Source organism: Corvus moneduloides, chromosome 1 (genome assembly GCF_009650955.1).
Source record: "Corvus moneduloides isolate bCorMon1 chromosome 1, bCorMon1.pri, whole genome shotgun sequence".
NCBI classification, from domain to species: domain Eukaryota; kingdom Metazoa; phylum Chordata; class Aves; order Passeriformes; family Corvidae; genus Corvus; species Corvus moneduloides.
The window spans coordinates 40,129,228-40,147,810 of NC_045476.1; the positions used below are offsets into that span (position 1 = coordinate 40,129,228).

General features: G+C 40.1%; 1 protein-coding gene across 6 annotated transcripts in view; it reads right to left on the reverse strand.

Annotated features, from left to right (window-relative positions):
- Positions 1-12,013, reverse strand: part of ANO10 (anoctamin 10) — a 122,234-nt gene extending 110,221 nt beyond the window's left edge. For 5 of the 6 annotated variants that reach the window (XM_032107273.1, XM_032107264.1, XM_032107256.1 and 2 more), the window contains exons 1-7: positions 11,906-12,013; positions 10,628-10,749; positions 8,545-8,718; positions 7,366-7,548; positions 5,817-5,951; positions 4,173-4,292; positions 1,589-2,158 (exon numbers count right to left, since the gene is read on the reverse strand). In XM_032107273.1, coding sequence (XP_031963164.1) covers positions 1,589-2,158; positions 4,173-4,292; positions 5,817-5,951; positions 7,366-7,548; positions 8,545-8,704 — 1,168 coding nt within the window. In that variant the 5' untranslated portion in view covers positions 8,705-8,718; positions 10,628-10,749; positions 11,906-12,013. The remainder of the gene's footprint in view (positions 1-1,588; positions 2,159-4,172; positions 4,293-5,816; positions 5,952-7,365; positions 7,549-8,544; positions 8,719-10,627; positions 10,750-11,905) is intronic. The other variant, XM_032107245.1, reaches the window with a different exon arrangement.
- Between the last annotated feature and the right edge of the window lie 6,570 nt (positions 12,014-18,583).

Here is an 18,583-nt window from a genome sequence, read left to right on the forward strand (position 1 = left end):
CCTATGGACCTCATTCAGGACAAAACAGCAGAGTTCTACTCTGACAGGAGCATGAAGTAAGGCCTGACATGTGGAAAATAACACTCAAGTGACTGAATGCAATTTTTACTTTTAGCTTTCACAATACAATCAGCTTTCATGATAAGTGGGTGCAAAAGGGGTGCTTAAAATACCCCAGATTGTTTCCCATGCTTTGTCACTTTAGCTGCTGAAGTCAGATATTATCTGAAAATAGGCCAGGTGGGAAGGAAGGTAGGACAGCCAGATGAGCTCTTCAGCCTATTCAGAGCATGGCAGCATAAACATATCAGATAGCTCAGAAAAGGCACAAGCTGTCAGTGTAGCAGGTTACATAAGTACTGTCTCTGCTGAATATGAAACATCAGCTTAAAACCAAAAAAAGTCTGGATTAAAAAACCCCCTTCAGTTGCCGGCTAAAGACATTTCAGTCTATCAGACCAACATAACTGGGTAGTTCACAGAAATGCTTTTTCTTGCTGTACAGTAAAACACAGTGAAACAAAACAGCCAACTGAGCCCTAGATATGAATTTAAAAATCATTATTTAAATAAAAACCTTGAACAGTCACAAACAAATCAAGAAATTGCTTGCTTTTACTACCATGGCTGCCAGGTTGAATTTGCTGAGCAAATCATTTTGGCAAGCATAACCAGCCCCCACTTCAACACCTCTTCTTATTCTGTCTTTGCATCAATCTCCCTTTTGCTTTATCTTTCTTCTGTTAATTTTCTGTGTCTCCAGCTTTAGTAATCTGGATTCTGTCCTGGAAATCAATGCCATATGGAGTGACACGAAGCAGTTAATTGTCCATTAGCTTAATCTATTAACTTTGTCTGAAAGTGACTTCACATGTCTGTAGAAGTGCTAAAATTCAAAATAAATACTAGCATTTCACTGTCCTTATGCTGGGTTACAAAACACAAGGCCTAATCTGTTAAATCAGTCACACACACAAGGGGAAAAAAAAAGGTAATCTGTTAGAACATTCCTCCTCTTCTAAGAGTGCCCAGAGAATCACATTTTGATAGGGATGTGAAATCCCAGTCTTTGTTATATACGTAGCATACATAAACACTCTCATGTGACATTTAGTTCTTGGGTTTAGATTTGGTTCTGTAATCTCAGTGCCTCTGCACAGATGTACAGCAGACTAAAACACACTCAGCAAAGCCAGATTGTGGGTGCAACTGGCCAGGACAGCCCTTCCTGCTATCCATACACCTCTGAGCTCTCCCCTCACCTCTTTTGTCAGCACTATGGCCGATACAGCCAGACAAAGAGCTAAATCAGGGAGGGGGAACATCTGCACCAAAGGCAGGATCACCCGTTCTGATGGCATGTCAGACTCAGACCAAATTAAATCAAATATGAAACTGCAATCTCAGAACACCCAAAATATAAGAAGTTTAAAAGGCCATCTCTTTTACCCCACAGCAAGAACCTACTTTGGGAAATTTCTTTAGCATTCTGTTGAACAAGAGCTCACAGTAATGTATTCTACAAAGAAACAAATTCTAAGTATGTGGGATTCTAACTTGAAGGAAGAAGAATGAACAACTCTCTTACCCCATGATGTCAAGAATTCAGCAGCATACCGATAGATACGGTTCATAATTTCAATCACAACAGCATAGATGATACTGGGCACATACAGCATCAAGCTGCTGAAGTTAGACTCATTCTCTTTGTGATAATCCAGAGCCCACTGCTCTAAGTCAAAGTAAATCATCATCACATACAGTGAGAAGTAGAGGCAAAGGCACACAAATGGTAAGGACACCAGGTAAATCCGTAATTGCCTCTTAACACTTGAGTACACTGGCTCCTCCCTGCCAGTGACAGGATTGATACCCAGCACACCATGGAAGCCTGGTCTTGGTTCCTCAAACTGTCGTTTCATCAGCAGCGTCCCCCAGCGATACGTCAGGATGGCGCAGATCCGCTTCCAAACCTCCAGTATCACAGTGGACCACAGGAGGTTGAATGTGGCAAACATGACGTATTTGTCATAGTCTTCCCATGCAAACACGTAATAAGGAATCCCAATGACAGCCATTGGAATCAAAGCAAATGTGAAGTATTCCAAGAAGCCAAAGTAGAGAGCAATGGTTTCGCCAAAGTAGCAGCGTATGTCATCTGCAGAAAGAAATTAATCAATTAAGACTACACTTAACAGAGAAGTCATTACAATATCAAACTTGACCTTACATGAACTTGTAACTTTCCATTGGCCAGAATTTTTTTCTTCTAAATAACACAATGAATATCATTGCTTCTTCTTTCTTCCTTCACCCTTATTCCAGAAAGTCAGATGGTTATCTGAATTTTTTTTATGTTACATATATACACACAGAACCATACCATTCAGATGGTAAGGAAGTCAAATACCTCAGTAACTACTATATCAACATCAGCTATCCAGACAAACAGAAAACAAAACAAAACAAAACAAAACAAAAAAAAAAAAAAAAGAAAAAAAACCAACCGAAGAGAAAACACTATCATTCTTGAACACAGAATTGATCAATGAACGGCATGGAAGACATCTGATGTAATAAAAACCAAACTTTAACAGCAAGTGACACCCAGCTTCTGAAAAATCCCACTGGCATATGCACTCCTGGAAAACAAATTTGTTTCATCTTGCCCAGGGAAAAAAAGCTAGCTGTGCTTTGACAACCGTCAAGGAACTAAAGGAATAGATGGTCAGGTGTATCAAAATCTTAAATCTTAAAACATGTCAGAGAGAATAATCAGGTTGAGATAACTCTCTTCAACAGACAACTGATACATGAAATACTTCCTGTACTCACTAAGTTTGTCTGCTACAGAGACTTGGAAAGTGCATTAGTAATGGATATATTTCATGACAGATGTATTACCTCCAAGAAGACATCGCACTTATCTTAGTAATAACAACAACAACAAAAAAATAGGATTATTATTCATATAATCTACAAGTGATTAGATATAGAAATGCCTATCAAACAGAGTTGGGAATGCTGAAATCTCTTATCTTCACCTGCTTGGAAGACCAGATTGCTTGTATGCCACTGCTCTGCATTCACCAGCTTAACAAAACAGCCACAGAAGCATGGCCTCTGAACTGACACTGTAAATACACTACTGCAGTGTATTACCTCTGTAACACGCTACCACAAAAAAACCTGACATGCAATACCAGAATATTCTTACAGCTTACAAAACACTACAGCAGAAGCTTACAATTGTCAACCAGATAAAAGTCTCTGAAAGCAAGAAGGAAAGGTAAACAGACAGAAGGATCAGCACTCCAACATCCCTGTCAATCAAAAAGTCATTAACAAATACATTCAAGTGTAGGCCATCAGCATGACTTCACACTCCAAGCATCCAACATGAACGACATCCCTAAATTTGTACATACTTAACAGGTACCTGGGATTTACTTCAAAATTTTGTAAGGATTCAGTGTCAGTCCAAAAAAAACCCTTTCTCACATAAACAAAAGACCAGCACACAATAAGGCTCCTAACACAATACTCTGTGGCAGGCATATCAAGCCAGATCTTTAACTTCCTGCAGCTCAGGAAAGAACCTCAAGCAACTGCAAGACTGAGAGACTTAAAATCAGGCAAGCTTCCAAACGCTTAGTTTCTTATTTTTAAATGACATTTACAGGTTTAGAGTTTAGAACTTAACTTTCCACATGGCCAGACTAAAAATTATAATCATTTTAAGATTATTCAGTGTCTAAAATACATTCAAGTGATGCTGGCATGCAACAACATACAGTCTTCATTCAGACAATGAATATAAAACAAACAGTTGTAAATACACTTTTGACACACCTACAACATAAAAAAGCTTTGGGATTTCCAAACACATGGGAGCTTGTCAAGAGTCAGTCTGAAAAAACAGTCTTGGCTTGTACCATTCCTGCTTTACTGATTGGTGGGGAGAATTTGTGATGTGCAGACTGCTGTTACATGGAAGTTCACAGACACCAAATCTGCAGACTCTGGAACTACCAATTTTGCAAGTCTAGAACCATTTCAGGAGGTCACACAGGAAACACTAGAAGAGGAAAAACTTGTCCAAACGGTAAAACAGCAGTGGTCTAATTTCACGACTCCATTGCATGACCACAGTGCAAATGCTGTTCACATACCTAAAGGTTGATAACCAACTTTCACTCGGCCATACCATCTGTGACGAAGCTTTTTCAACTCTTCTCTATCATGCAGAGGGAAAATCTGAACAAGAATACCACTGGTCAATAATCTTCTCACTAGAAGAGAAAAGAAATAGATACCTTACACGCCTTCAAAGGACAGTGAAGTTGACATAAGCAAACAGGTTACACTGTGTGCTTAGCAAGCCTAAAGCTCCTTTGAAATAGATCTAGTACTCAAATCCTAAAAAAATTGTCTCATCTTAGCTAAAAATTATAGAGAGCAGTTATACCTATTCCTGCAAATACTGTGCTGTCCACTGGAAGAGAAAGAGCAACCTTTTTACATCTAGTAACTACTCCATAGCTTTGCAATATAACCAGATGCAGCTTCAATAGCAAAAAGTGCTACAGGTCAGGACTGAAGTGCCATATGTAGCTTTGTGGGGATAGCCACAAAGCCATCATTGTATTGATTATAGGAAAGATACAAAAAAACCTTTTAAACATCAGTTTACACTAATTCATAAATTACATCACATGTTCATTGCAAACAAACTACATATTCCACAATCTGTATTTAACTTTGTTATGGAAAGCAATACAACGTGTGTGGATAAACAAACTGCTCTGAAATTACAACCACGGAAAAAAGAAAATAAATTAAAAAACCAGGGAGGCACTGCAAGTGTGACAGTACTTTACTATTTCCCATCATCATCTGCTTGACATGACTAGAAAAATACCTTGGCTATATAAAAAAATTACCAATGTAAACTCATCTGACATCTACATTTATTTACACGTTTTGAACCACTAATATACACAGATCTCCTTTGATGACCTACACTAATGAATGAAGATACTGTTTATAAAAGGACATACAATTATTAAGATACATTCTCCTAAGAATCTGTAGCATCTCTGCCAACAAACTAGTTCCAGCTACCATAAAAATAGCACCAGCTCTCATTGCTTCTTTCTCCCATGAAAAGGAAGAGCCCTTGAAGCAAAGAGGAGAATCAGTGAAACCAAATAAATGAAATAAAACTTCCTTCATATTACGAAATGTATAACTCTGGAGCACTGTTACTCATTCCAGTATTTTTATACAGAGACAATCCAAGTATATAATCATGTAATTTAAAAATTAATATTTTTGGTACTAATTAAAACTAATCAATAACATCAACATGTGCAAAAACTACCCAACTGAAGAGACCAGAGCCTCAGCCTCACAGAACAACTCAGGATAGAAGGCCCTCTGGAAGTAATCAGGTCCAGCTACCTGCTCAAGGTAGGTGTGGCTTAAATTGGGCTGCTCAGGACCTTGTCTAGAAAGGATCTAGAAGTCTCCCAGGACAGAGTTACCAATAATCTCTTTAAATCCCAGATCAAATGTTTGATTACCCTGTTGTGAAAAATATTTTCTTGATACCTAATCAGAATTTCTCATTGTATTGTGCATCCATTGCCTTTTCTCCTATTACTGAACCAGTGAAAAAACAAAGTTGGTTAAAAATAGTGGGACTTGAATGTCTGAAGGATTTCTCTTCATTAAAGGAAAATTACTTTTTTTCCACCATGAACACTATCCTACATCAACACAGTGAGTTAGAGGCAACAAACTACACTGCTTACCAATTGATTTCCCTGGGTACAGCTTTGCCTGAGGATATCCAGGGATCATTTTTTCATTTTTAGCTCTCAAATTTTCAAGTTCATGTTTGATGATGTACTGACATTCTGCCATTGTAAGGAAATTGTGATTGTCATCTAGATAAAAAAGAAGGTTGTATGAAATGGTGCAGCACAGGAATACAACCCTGGCAGCAAATAACTACAAAGAAAAAACCAGAAACAGAAAAAAAATTACAGCAACAAACCTGTGTCAACCCCATGAATTTATCATCATGGAAACACGAGTCTGATTTCCTGGAGATAAAAAATAAATTACTATTTTTTCCCCTTAGGAATATGAAACTATAGGGATTGCCCTAAATACACTAAGTAAGAAGCTAAAATATCAACAAAACTCTAATACAAAGAATAACAACAAAGTATTAGTTAAATTGGGCAAACAGAAATACTGTCAAGACAACATAGATGGCAGAGTTTCTTTTGTAGGTGACAATTTCTCTGACTGCACCTCGACAAAACTAAAATTAGATTTGTGCCTTTAAAAAGAAAAAATACCAATGGATACAGCCAAAACTATATTTACAGCAGCTGGAATTCCAGCTAATCCTAGAGATTCTGTCAACAGGGGAATTTGTGTCAGATTTGCATTAATAATGTAAAGGCATGAAAGAAATGGAAGTGGCGCTTTTGCAACTGACAATTCTTCTGAAGGCTTCCTAATTTCAGGAAAACAAGGCCACAAAAGTAAAGACACTGCAACAGTTATTGCACACAGCAGTGGTGTTGAGCAAAACTGGCACTGAACAACAAAAGTTCAAATTGTTTCAGGCAGACCCAAGAACCTTGATATTGAAAATGTGGTGAAAGGCATCACTCAAACAGCTACATTAAAAGTATTAGCAACACCAAGCTGGAACTCCAATATTTACCTGCAGAGCAAAAAATGAGTTCTGCCACTGTAGGGGGGTTAAATACCTTACAAGCAACACATTTAAAAGGAAATGTTCCTGTGTTGGCACCTTCACAAAGTAAGAGAGGAAAAGAAACGATTCCACTAATCATGCCCAAATTCCACTGAATGCGTCTGTAGTGTTAATTATTGTTTGTTTGATGTGTACATGTAACAGAGAAAAATGTTTCTATTTTTTCCAGCTAATTATAAGATAATAAACCTCAAAACTGGCTCACAGAAATTAAATTGCTACATTAATTCATAACATGGATTGTTAATCATAAAATCATGTTTATCAGCTCTTTGTCTTGTCTTATTTTCCAAGAAAATCTTTCATACAAGTAAGAGACTATTTGGAGCATAGAAAAGCATAAAGGAAAAGACAAGCAAAAAACTAAAGCCATGTGAAAGAAAACAAAATTCATTATATGACCTGGATTTCCACAGCTAAAAACAAGTATTTTTTTCATGGCTTGGTCTTGCTGTTCACAGTTACCATTCCAAGGAACAGAAAAGACCGTAGGAGATTTAGCAGCACAATTGCTCATAATCTTTAGTCTCTACTTTGCAATGACAAAGATTCTTACAATTGCTTACCTGCAAAATCTTTGAAAGTTTTTCTACTGCTGTATGTAAAAGTTCTCATTGACTTATCACTGCATTCCTTCACCAAACCTACAGTTTCAGCTCCGAGCAACAGTCTTAAGTGGGAAGCTCCAACTAGATAAATATTTTCAACTCCATTTTCCGTAACCAGTGGTTTAACCAGTAGTTGTGCACCTTTAAAGTAAAGAGGGGTAAAATAAGCAAGAAAGTACATTAAAATTACATCTAAAAGCCCTAGTATTTTAGCATCCAATATATTGGCCCTAGCTAACAGGAGTGCTGAAATGTCTCTTTTCAAGGGCGCAAAGAGTCAAGATTTCAACAATACTTGACATATGGTGTTCAGAACCTTGCAGGGTCACCCCCTGATTCAGCCCTGCTTCTGTTGAAGCACTCGCAACAATGAACTGGAACAATGGGGACTGTTTGGATCTATTTCCCTAAGGTTCACACCACAAAAGCCAGAAGTGCTTCTGCAAACAGTCCCACTGATTTTAAGGAGACTAGATTTTTCAAACAGAAACATCTCTAACTTATCTAATAGAGGCCTGAAAGCAAGTTGGTAGTCACAAATCCAACAGATACAGAAATATTACTGACCATAAGCCATAAGCTACAACAGCTGTAAATAATGACTTTTTTTAAAAAAGTTAAAAAAAAAGTCCAAGGAATTGCAAATTAATTAGCCTAACTTCAATTCCCAGAAGCATACCAAAATGAGTAACGAAATATTGTCTTAGTAAGACCCCACATGCTACCAAAAAATATAAATAAAATCCAACATTAGGTTACCAAGATTAAATTGCTTTCTGCTAACTTAATTTTGTTCTACAACATGGTACAAAGTCTTATGGACAGGATGTGAAGCATCTTCATTTAGGCAAGGTTTACCATGTTTCCATAAGCAACAGGACAAAGATGCCTAGACAACTGCTATAAACTCTGACATCAACATTACATTGAAAGATAGGTTATCAGGGCTTCAATGCAAAAAATGGAAGAATTCTAGAGTTCAACTGGCATTTGACCTTAAGCCAATGTTTTCATTAATAACAGGGTTAAGTGGGCTCCAAAAACGCAAAATGAAATGAGACTGGCGAACAATCATTATACCACAAATTCCCTGAAAACTAATTTTCTGTATGTCTTCATATTATGTACTGTACTCACCTCCATTTGCCTTTTTGTCCACAATTCGTTTAGTGAACCACTCTATGGTTTCTTCTTTGGTGCCTTTTGCAAGTTCAATTACTACCAGAGGCGTGAAGTTAGACTCAACAGTATCCAAGAAAGACCAGCTTTCCACCACCTCTTTTGTTTTTTCCGCCATCTCTTGAGAGCTTGCTAAGTAAAAAACCAAAACAAAGCAAATGCTAAAAAATATTTGGTACTAATCTAAACACCACAAAACTTTTCTGTAGTGAGTTACACAAGTCTGTGCTTAGCAAAGGCATAGGTGTGCACTTTTATGCACTTACTACTACCAGGCTGAGTAACTTCCACAGTTGTCAAGATGCTACCGATCTCCCACGGCATTTGTGTCCTACCCTCCAGATAGGAAAACTGTTGTTGCTACTTACAACTGTTGTTGTAATGAGAAGAAAGCAAATAAATAAATTCAAACAAATCAATAAGGGGAAACTATCCTCAAAAACAACAGCTTGCAACTTCCTACAGTGTATTTGTCAGCAAATTAAAACATTAACAGAAACTTAGTCAAACAGGTATTTAAAAATCAATAAGCTTCTCATGGTATGAGTATGCAAACACATTATAAGGAAGAACCTCCTCAGTTAATCTTTGAAGCTTTAACCATACCAAGGAAACTTACACCATCTTGGGTAGGTGAGTAAGACACCTATCATATCAATAGGCAAATTAAACTCAAAGCACTTAAATGACTTTTTGCAACCTATAAACCAAGTGTTCTGTGACAAAGTCCAGCTGCAAAGCACTGAGCACAGCTTTATGTGTAAATAATCCAAATCATCTAAGCAGGCCTTTATAGACTCACAGACCCATTTAGGTTGGAAAAGGCCTTCAGGAGTGAGTCCAACCATTAACACAGCACTTCCAAGTCCACCACTAAACAGTAGCTCCAAGAGTCGTATCTACAGAGCTTTTAAATACCTCCAGGGATGGCGACTCAACCATTTTCCTGGACAGCCTGTTTCAATGCTTGACAACCCTTTCCATAATGAAATTTTTCACAATATTTTAATGGCACAACTTGAAGCCATTTTCTCTTATCACTTGTTACTTGGCAGACCCCCACCTTGCAACAACCTCCTTTCAGGTAGTTGTAGAGAGTGGTAAGGTCTCCTCTGAGCCTTCTTTTCTGCAGGCTTAACAACTCCAGGCACTTCTCTTTTGTCTTTTTAACAAATTTTACATAAATTATTCTACAGAGATCATTGTATCATGCTTCATAAAGCAACTTAGAGATGTTGATATAAAACAGTAAATCTGGCAACTAACCTGCTCCATTAAAAAAAAAAAAGTAAGAAACCCAAACATAAAACCTATCACAGCTTTAACTTACTAAATTTAAAAGTGAGGGAAAGGTTTGGTGATTTTGGTTTGGGGTTGGGTTTTTTTGCTATTAACTTGACTGAAGAAGGGAGTTTACCCACTGCCTTTAAGTAGTTTCCCCTCTCCTGTTAAAACACTGAAAATACTTAATTTCTAAGGAAGTTGCTATAAGGATGCAGTTCAACTTTTATGACAGTTATACTTCTGTGATTCATAGACAAATCAGGCTCCAGTATTTCATATAAGTTATCCTACAAAATACAGTGATACTGTAAACATATGCTTATCATAATAAACAAGTCTATTTACTTTTAACTGTCAGAAACAACTTTCAAGCCGAATTTCAATGGGGTTTTCAGTTAGTTTCACTTGTCTTTTCACAGGCACACAATCCTGCAACATTCAGATTTACAGCTCTGAACCAAAGTATGCATTATCTTTAAAAGAAATGTACAAGATCAATAAAGTATTTAAAAACATTTTAGATGCATATCTGCACAAACAGAATGAACCAGACAGAGGAAAACATAACCAGGGATGAGGCACTGTAACTGAGATTGTCAGTAAGTAACTACACTGTCTTGACGAGTCACTGCACCTTAATGCATCACTATCCATAATCAGGGGTTTCCTAAAATAATGCCTGACACGTTGTGCATATTGCCATTTCTAAAGAATTTAAAGAATGAAAAGCACTAGATAATTATTAAATATTACTTACCAGTTAACAATATCACTTTGCAGAACAGTTATCTCTTGAAAACAGCCTTTTTATAAACAACGTGCTACTCAGTGAACTTGGCTCCTATCATTTATTCAGAATCATCATACTTGGCATGGTGACTGTGAAAGAATCACAGAAACATCACAGAATCATGGAATGGTTTGGGTTGGAGGTACTTTAAGGATCACCTAGTTCCAATTCCCCTGCCATGGCCAGGAACACGTTCCACTAACCCAGTTTGCCCAGAGCCGCATCCAACCTGGCCTTTAACATTGCCAGGGATGGGGCATCGGCAGCTTCTCTGGGCAACTTGTTCCAGTGCCTCACCACCCTCACAGCAAAAAATTTCTTCCTAACATCTAACCAAAAACTACTCTCGAAACTCAGTTTGATTTGTTATTTTCAGGCTTTCAGTAAAGTGTTAGTTTCAGGCTTATTACTACTGAAAAGTACAACAGAGATGAAGCACTCTTCCAAATCGCCTCTGTGATTTCCACACGTTTTTTAAACAGGTTGTCCAACGCCCAGCACAGACCCTGTGGGAAGTAATTTGGCCTCCTCTTTCACACCTGCACACTGTGTAACTTGGGACACACACAGAAGCACGGGAAACAGCCCCAAAAGGCCGTCAAACCCCTACAGCTCCCGCTCCCACCGAGTAGCTGAGTGGCGGTCACAATTAATTAGGTTGGAAAAGACCTCTGAGACCATCGAGTCCAACCAATGACCAGGGACCACCTTGCCAGCTCAGGGCAGAGGGAGCTCCAGCCCTTTTCCAGGGCGTGTCGGCGCAGAGCGGGTCAGAGCCGGGTTCACTGCCCCGCCTCCACCCGCTCGGCGGCCCCGGGAGCCGCCACGTCCGGGCCGTCCCCGCTCTAAGGCGGCCCATCACGGCTCCTTCCCGCTGCCAGGCTGCGCCTCGCTCTCCTTTTTTAGGAACTTAAATATCGGGGAGGAGAGCAGCCCGGCCGGCCCCGCTGCCTGCACGGCCGGTGACTCACTCCCTGCCCCCGGCCGGGCCCGGCCGCGCTCGCCGGCGCCCTGTGCCGCTTCCCCCCGCCGACCGCAGCCCACCGCGGCCGCACGACGCGAGCACCACCCCGAGCGCTGCCGGGGCGGCGGGGGAAGCGCTGGCGGTGTCACGGCTGCCCACGCTCGACACTGGCTCCGCGCCGCGGCGGGGTGGGCGGGAAGGGCGGAGGCTCCTCCCCTCTCGGCGGCGCAGGCAGCGAGAGCCCCTTCCCGCTGAATGCCGGCCGCCCACTCCCCACTCACCGCCGGTGCCGGCTCCACATCCGCAGGGCAGGGCGGGGCGCAGGCGGGCGGAGGCCGCAGGCACCGGGCGCTGCCAGGATGGGCGCCGGGCCGGCCCAGCGTGACACCGCCCGCCGCTGCCGCTGGCCACGCCCCTCGCCGTGGCTCTGCCCGGCCCGTGTCTGCCCGCCCGGCCCTTGCGCGGGCCTTCAAAATGCACCAGTGTCAGTGTTTCGGCAACGCTCGTATGCGCCACCAGCTCTCATTTCATCTTCTTGTTTATTTCCACCTTTTGCTCCCTGTGCTGCCTCCTGTCACAGAATCACAGAATCAATTAGGTTGGAAAAGGCTTCTAAGATCATCGAGTCCAACCTACGACTGAACATTATTGTGTCAACCAGACCACAGCACTGAGTGCTACATCCAGTCTTTCCTTGAACCCTCCAGGGACGGTGACCCCACCACCGCCTTGGACAGTCCATTCCAATGTTTATTCATCCTTTTTGTAAAGAAATTACTCCTGATGTCCAACCTAAACCTCTCCTGGCACAGCTTGAGACTAAGTCCTCTAGTCCTGCAGTGGTTGCCCAGGACAAGAAACCAACCCTCACCTGGCTACGCCCTCCTTTCAGGTGGTTGCAGAGAGTAGTAAGGTCTCCTCTGAGCCTCCTTTTCTGCAGGCTAAATAACCCCAGCTCCCTGAGCTGCTCCTCATAGGACTTGTGTTCCAGATCCCTCACCAGCTATGCTGCCCTTCTCTGGACTCACTCCAGCACCTAAATGTCCTTCCCAAACTGAGGGGTCCAGAACTGGGCAGAACACTCGAGGTGTGGCCTCACCAGTGCCGAGTACAGGGGAACAATCACTTTCCCAGTCCTGCTGGCCACACTATTCCTGATACAGGTCGGGAAGCCATTGGCCTTCTTGGCCACCTGGGCACACTGCTGGCTCATGTCCTTCTCTGGACACAGCCCAAACCTCCTCCTGGAGCTTGAGTTATAAAAACCGTGCACTTCAGCTGGGTTAGTTATTTTTCCAAATGTTGTTTTGCACAGGAAAAGACGACATTTTTGCATTTTGATACCAAGACTTTTGTAGAGAATATGGTTCCAAGAATCCACTTGTAGCTGGGAAGAGAGCAGTATGACTGTAAAGCAGTGGTGGCAGACAAAGGATCTGGCCAGCAAAGCATGCTCCCCTGCTGAGCTTCGGGAATACTTTTCAGCATATTTTGAAATAAACAGAGATATTTGTATGTAAATTTTATGATGAAATTTTGATTTGTGTTTAGTAGCGAGTATAAAATACCAGCTTTTGGTGATGAATTTTTGTAGTATTTATAGCCAATGAAGCAGTGAGGGTCTAGGACACCCTGGAAAATGGGGATATGTGAATATTTGAAATGTATATACTACAGACTGCAGTGGAGAGTAGAAAGGCACCATCTGTATCAGATCATTTGGGCAGAATGTCAGACTACTTAAACTGTGTTTCAGTCTTGTCCAGCTTCCAGTGGCCTCGCCATGTAGTTATTCACCTCTGAGCATCGCCTACTGTGAAAACTTTTACTTCCTGAAGAAGTAGCATGGCAGTAACAGAGAGGTGGGTTTTAACCCCCTTAACAAAAAGAGGTTTTTAGACCTTATTCTTGTGTTTTGCATGTTGGACATCCCCAGTTATTATGCATCTTACGAATATCCACAATGTCTTCATGGGCTTTGGGCCTCTGGCCTTCTTGGCCTGACATCTTCAGTCTTCTAGTAGTTTACAAACAATTCTTTTAAAACTATCTCTGACACCTCCTATATTTATGAGTTTTCAATGGGGACTTGACAATATCCAACTACTCTGGCCTATGCAAAGATTCATTCAAAATCAATCTCTTTTCCGCCATCAAATTTTTTTTTCTACTGGACAGGGTAATGGCAATATTGCTTGATGGGACTGTCACATTTCCTCAATGTCGTGTATCCACTAGGTGTCACATTCTTGCTATGCAATGAATTCTTTACTGTTACGCTCTCAGTTTCTCTCTAGAGAGTTCACGTTTTGCTAGCCATGCATAATGGTTAGCACATAATGCCATGTTCACAAAAGAAAAATAGGATTCATAAGTAGATGGTGGATGTGTCTACAAAGTAATCCATACACACATACACTGCTGGCGTAGTGGAAACAGTCTCACCATGATGGCAAAAAGTAAATTGTGCCAATCACAGTGTTGTAGCGACTAGAAATTTTCTCTTAAGAGGATTAGTTAATTTAAAGTTGAATCAGGTATGCCCATCCTAAATTGAAAACTGCACCAGCACTATAGCTAAATATAAATCCCAAGCTTGTATCTGTTAGTGACTGTAGTCCAGTCTTGTGGTTCTGCTAGCTGATTATAGCATTTTCATGGTCTGTCTCTGTCAGGCACCATGCAGACTGCAGACACAGTAGAATGGATGAGCTGTGGTAAGGCAGGAAAAAAAAAAGAGAGGCAAAAGAAGAATCCATGAAAATTTCAAGAGCAGAGGATTTATTTTTATTCTGTGGTTAACTCTCTTCCTCCCTGGACTAATGACTACCACAGTACTCAACTAAATTAACAACCCATTAATCTACCATGTGAAAACCAAGTGAAAACTGGCTTTTATACTTGGCTGAAATTTCTACCATATTTTGGATATAGTTCAATGGCTAGCTGAGCCCATCCAGCATCTCACTGCTACTAAAAGGGTGAGATCTCGCTCCCAGTCCACCATTATAATTTCCTTCTCCCTGTACCCACATTGCCAGATCTAAGGCTCTGCCCCACACTTAAGCCAACTCTGGCATTCACCAGGTCCATCTCTGAGTTCATTCAATTTATCAGCTCCATAGAAAACCACCCACTTTTGGTTTGTTTTGCTTTGTTCTATTTCAGTGATTTAAATAAACTCATATAAAGGTTAAAGAGCTGGCACAAGGAAAGAACCTTTCCATACAGGGATCCTCATTAATTCAAATGCATGTAGATGTATGTACGGTATGACAACCATACTTCACATAGTCACATAATGAAATTAATATTGACTATTATCTGAAGTCCTATATAATAGCAATCATTCTCTTAAAATTTACCTTTACCTAGGTTTTGAGGCATACTGGAACACAGTGTTACCATAAAAGTAAGGAGTAACTAACAGCAAAATATCCTTTTCATTCAAAAGGTAATGACATATTAGTTTGAGTGAAAAATGAATTATGAGATACCTAAAGTTTAAGGCTAACATTAAATTACATTATTATGTTATTAATAACAATTACATAAAAAATTTAGTAATTAAATTTCAATTAATGTGTTTGTCAGAGTAAGATACAGTGACATTTTACCAATTTTCAATGACATTTTTTGTCAGATTATACAGGATCTTTCCAAGAGTGTAATAAACATTATTAAATTGTTTTTGCCTTCCTGCAAATGGAGGGTTGTATATATGAAAATGCTGCTAGCAAGGATTTTCTTGCTATTTTCTAAGTAAGTCTGTGAGAGACTTTTCTCTCTCACAGAAGAAGTAGCAGAGTTATGTAAACAACCAAGCCACCTGCAACCTTGAAAAGTCTTGTTTATGGTACAGTAGAAAAATATTTTGAAAATGGATGTTTTAGGTTTTTAGCCAATCACCCCCAAGGGGTGGCTGATCCTTGTCCAATTGGACTATGAAGAAAAAAGTCTATAAACAGTTTGTAAAATAATTAAATAAATCAATCTTGCTGCACAATTCCTGCCTGCTGGATCTTCTCTCCTCCTCCTCCCTACGGCTGCGGGACACAGTGATGTACCCTAGGGCCTAGGCCTGCGGTAATAGAGGGTAAATTATTTTTTGGGTCACACCTGGCAGAATTTTTACATCCTGACAGAAATTTTCACATGTGTTCAGGCAGTACAAGTATTGCTTGTGTCAAAGTATGGAAGTTTTGATTCATAAATACTGAGCAATGAAGCTGATTGATTGTAATCTGTAAGGTACATGGAAGACACATCTCTTCCATTTCACATTATGTCCATCTGATTGGAAACATCTAGTTTTAACTTAGGTATCTATTTCCAAATAAGATCATCAGGGAACAAAAAGCCCTGCCCTGTCAAACAAAATGGAAACAACATAAAAAGAGGAGGATCAGCCTGCCTAAGTCTGAAAGAAGTGAGAGAAACCATTCTCAAATTATTACCCAGGAGGAGCAAGTAAAAGATAAAGCATGTGTAAGATGTTATTCATCATTTATATGTGAAGAAAAATAAATTTAAAGTTATCAAGGCCAACAGCATCCTAGCTTGTATCAGAAATAGTATGATTAGCAGGAATAGGGCAGTGATCTCCCCCTGGACTTTGCACTGTAGAGTCTGCACCTCAAGTCCTATGTCTAGTTCTAAGCCACTCACTCCAAGGAAGACATTCCAAGGAAGAGGTGCTGGAGCAAGTCCAGAGAATGGCAATGAAGCTGGTGCAAGGACTAAATCACAACTCCTATGAGGAGTGGCTGAGGGATCAGGGATTGTTTAGCCTGGAGAAAAGGAGACTCAGAGGAGACCTTATCACTCTCTGCAACCACCTGAAAGGAGTGTGAAGCCAGGTGGGGGTTGGCCTTTTCTTCCAGACAGCTAGCAGTAGGACAAGAGAATATGGCCTCAAGTTGCACCAGGGGAGATTTAGTTTGGGTATGAGGAAAAATTTCTTCACTGAAAGATTTGTCAAGGCTTGGAACAGGCTGCCCAGGAAAGTGGTTGAGTCACCATCCCTGGAGGTATTTTAAAGCCGTGTAGATGGGGCACTTGGGGACATAGTTTAGTGATGGACTTTGCATTGCTGGGTTAACAGCTGGACTCAATGATCTTAGAGGTCTTTTTTAACCTAAATGATTCTATGTTTATTTTCTCAGTATTAAGAGTAGCCCGCACAGCTGGGTGATGATGAGGGAGATCCAGCAAGCCAAGTGATTTATGTTTTGGGAAAGTGAATAAAGTCAGTAATTTTACTGTACATGAAGAAGTGTTTCAAAATTTCATCCCAGAAGCTTGAAAACAATGCATCCGTTCTGATTTTCTTTTGAGATGCATGTGTCAATGTTTAGGATATCCCAAATGGTGAGCTAGAATCTTGGCTTACAGAGCCTCCCTGAATTTGTCAAAATAATATATGAATTCATGTAAAAACTTCACAATTAACCACTGGGGTCCAGTTAACATCATTGTGATAGTGTCAGGAGCAAAACCGCTGAATTTTGCTGCATTTAGACAAATAGAGCCATGAGGTTACTGAGGTTACAGTGCTTCTGATTAACCTATACGGCCTTCTGTTTCTATTCACTACCCTTCATTCCGAAAAGAATGTCGTTTACTAGACTTCACCATCCACCTGCTGTGGAATAGCATCCTATATCCTATGATCACTGGTCTATTCAGAAGTAACTCATTACTGGAATTTTCAATACATTCTATTGTACTGCCTTCATTCAGTGACTTACATATGACACCTTTTTTTTCTCTCTCATCTGAAGACTTAATCAATTGTAAAGGCTGCATTTATCATGTTCTGCCAAAACAGCAACAGCGACAACAAAAAAGCTGTACATTTTGTATATTTAAATTTTAATTTTCTTTTCTTTGCATATTTAGTATTATAGAGGACAGTGTCTATCATTCCACCCGGGCAGAAAATACTTGGTTTATCTGTTTAGTGCATGGCTAGAAACAGTACTGCATAGTTAACTGGTTAATTACTATGGTCTACTAGATAGCATAATTTAACACATTCTAACAAAATACGCAGTCTGGATTCATCAGTAGCCATGATGCCATGCTTGGGGCTGTGCCTCACAGAAGCAATCCCTGACTATACTATCTGATGCAGCCTTTCAGCCTTTTGTGCTCTTCAAATACATGTTTTAATAATATCTCTGCCTGGATTTAGGAACTGAAGGAAGATTATTCTAAAAAGCTGAAAGAGCTTGAACAAGGTTTTGGCAAGTCAAGTTCAGGGATTTGTTATTCAGTAAAAGTCCTTCCAGCCACTACCTTCAAAGTAACACTCAGTGAAGATAACGACATGATAATGTCCTATGCTGAAGGCTCTGAATTATGAATGGGAATTGCTGTAGGAGGGCTGAAGCAGTTAATGATTCCAGTTGTCTTTCAGCTCTTCTGCCTGAATTCAGCTGTTGGACAAGCACAGCATGGGGCTTTAAGGCAAACCAAAAGAGAAGGAACACCATCAGCCATTCCAAATGACATCAGATATGTACATGGTGGGTTTTATTGTGCTTTGTGAACTATTTAATGTGTTCTTACAGACAACTTCATGAAGTTATCTATATTGATTGCAAATGCCACACCTCTATACAATCCCTTTTAGTCTAATTTTTAAGTAACTTGAAGCATAACTTGGAAACTGTTTTTTTATGGAGCTCTTGATTATGAAAAGATGAGTTCTGTAGGTTTTTCTAGCCGATTCTTCACACTGTCATAAACTGATTTCTCATGGGAAATACATTCACTTACATAGTTAGGCAAGGGCTGTAGCACTGGCATACTGCTGGCAAAGCGATCATAGATCTGACAGCTGTCCAACAGTTTTAAATCGAAAGACTCTGACATCTGTTTTCCTTTCCTGCAGTACGCATTGTTGCACTGTAAGATACATTTCCAAGTCTGCATATAATTTCTTTGTTTAACTA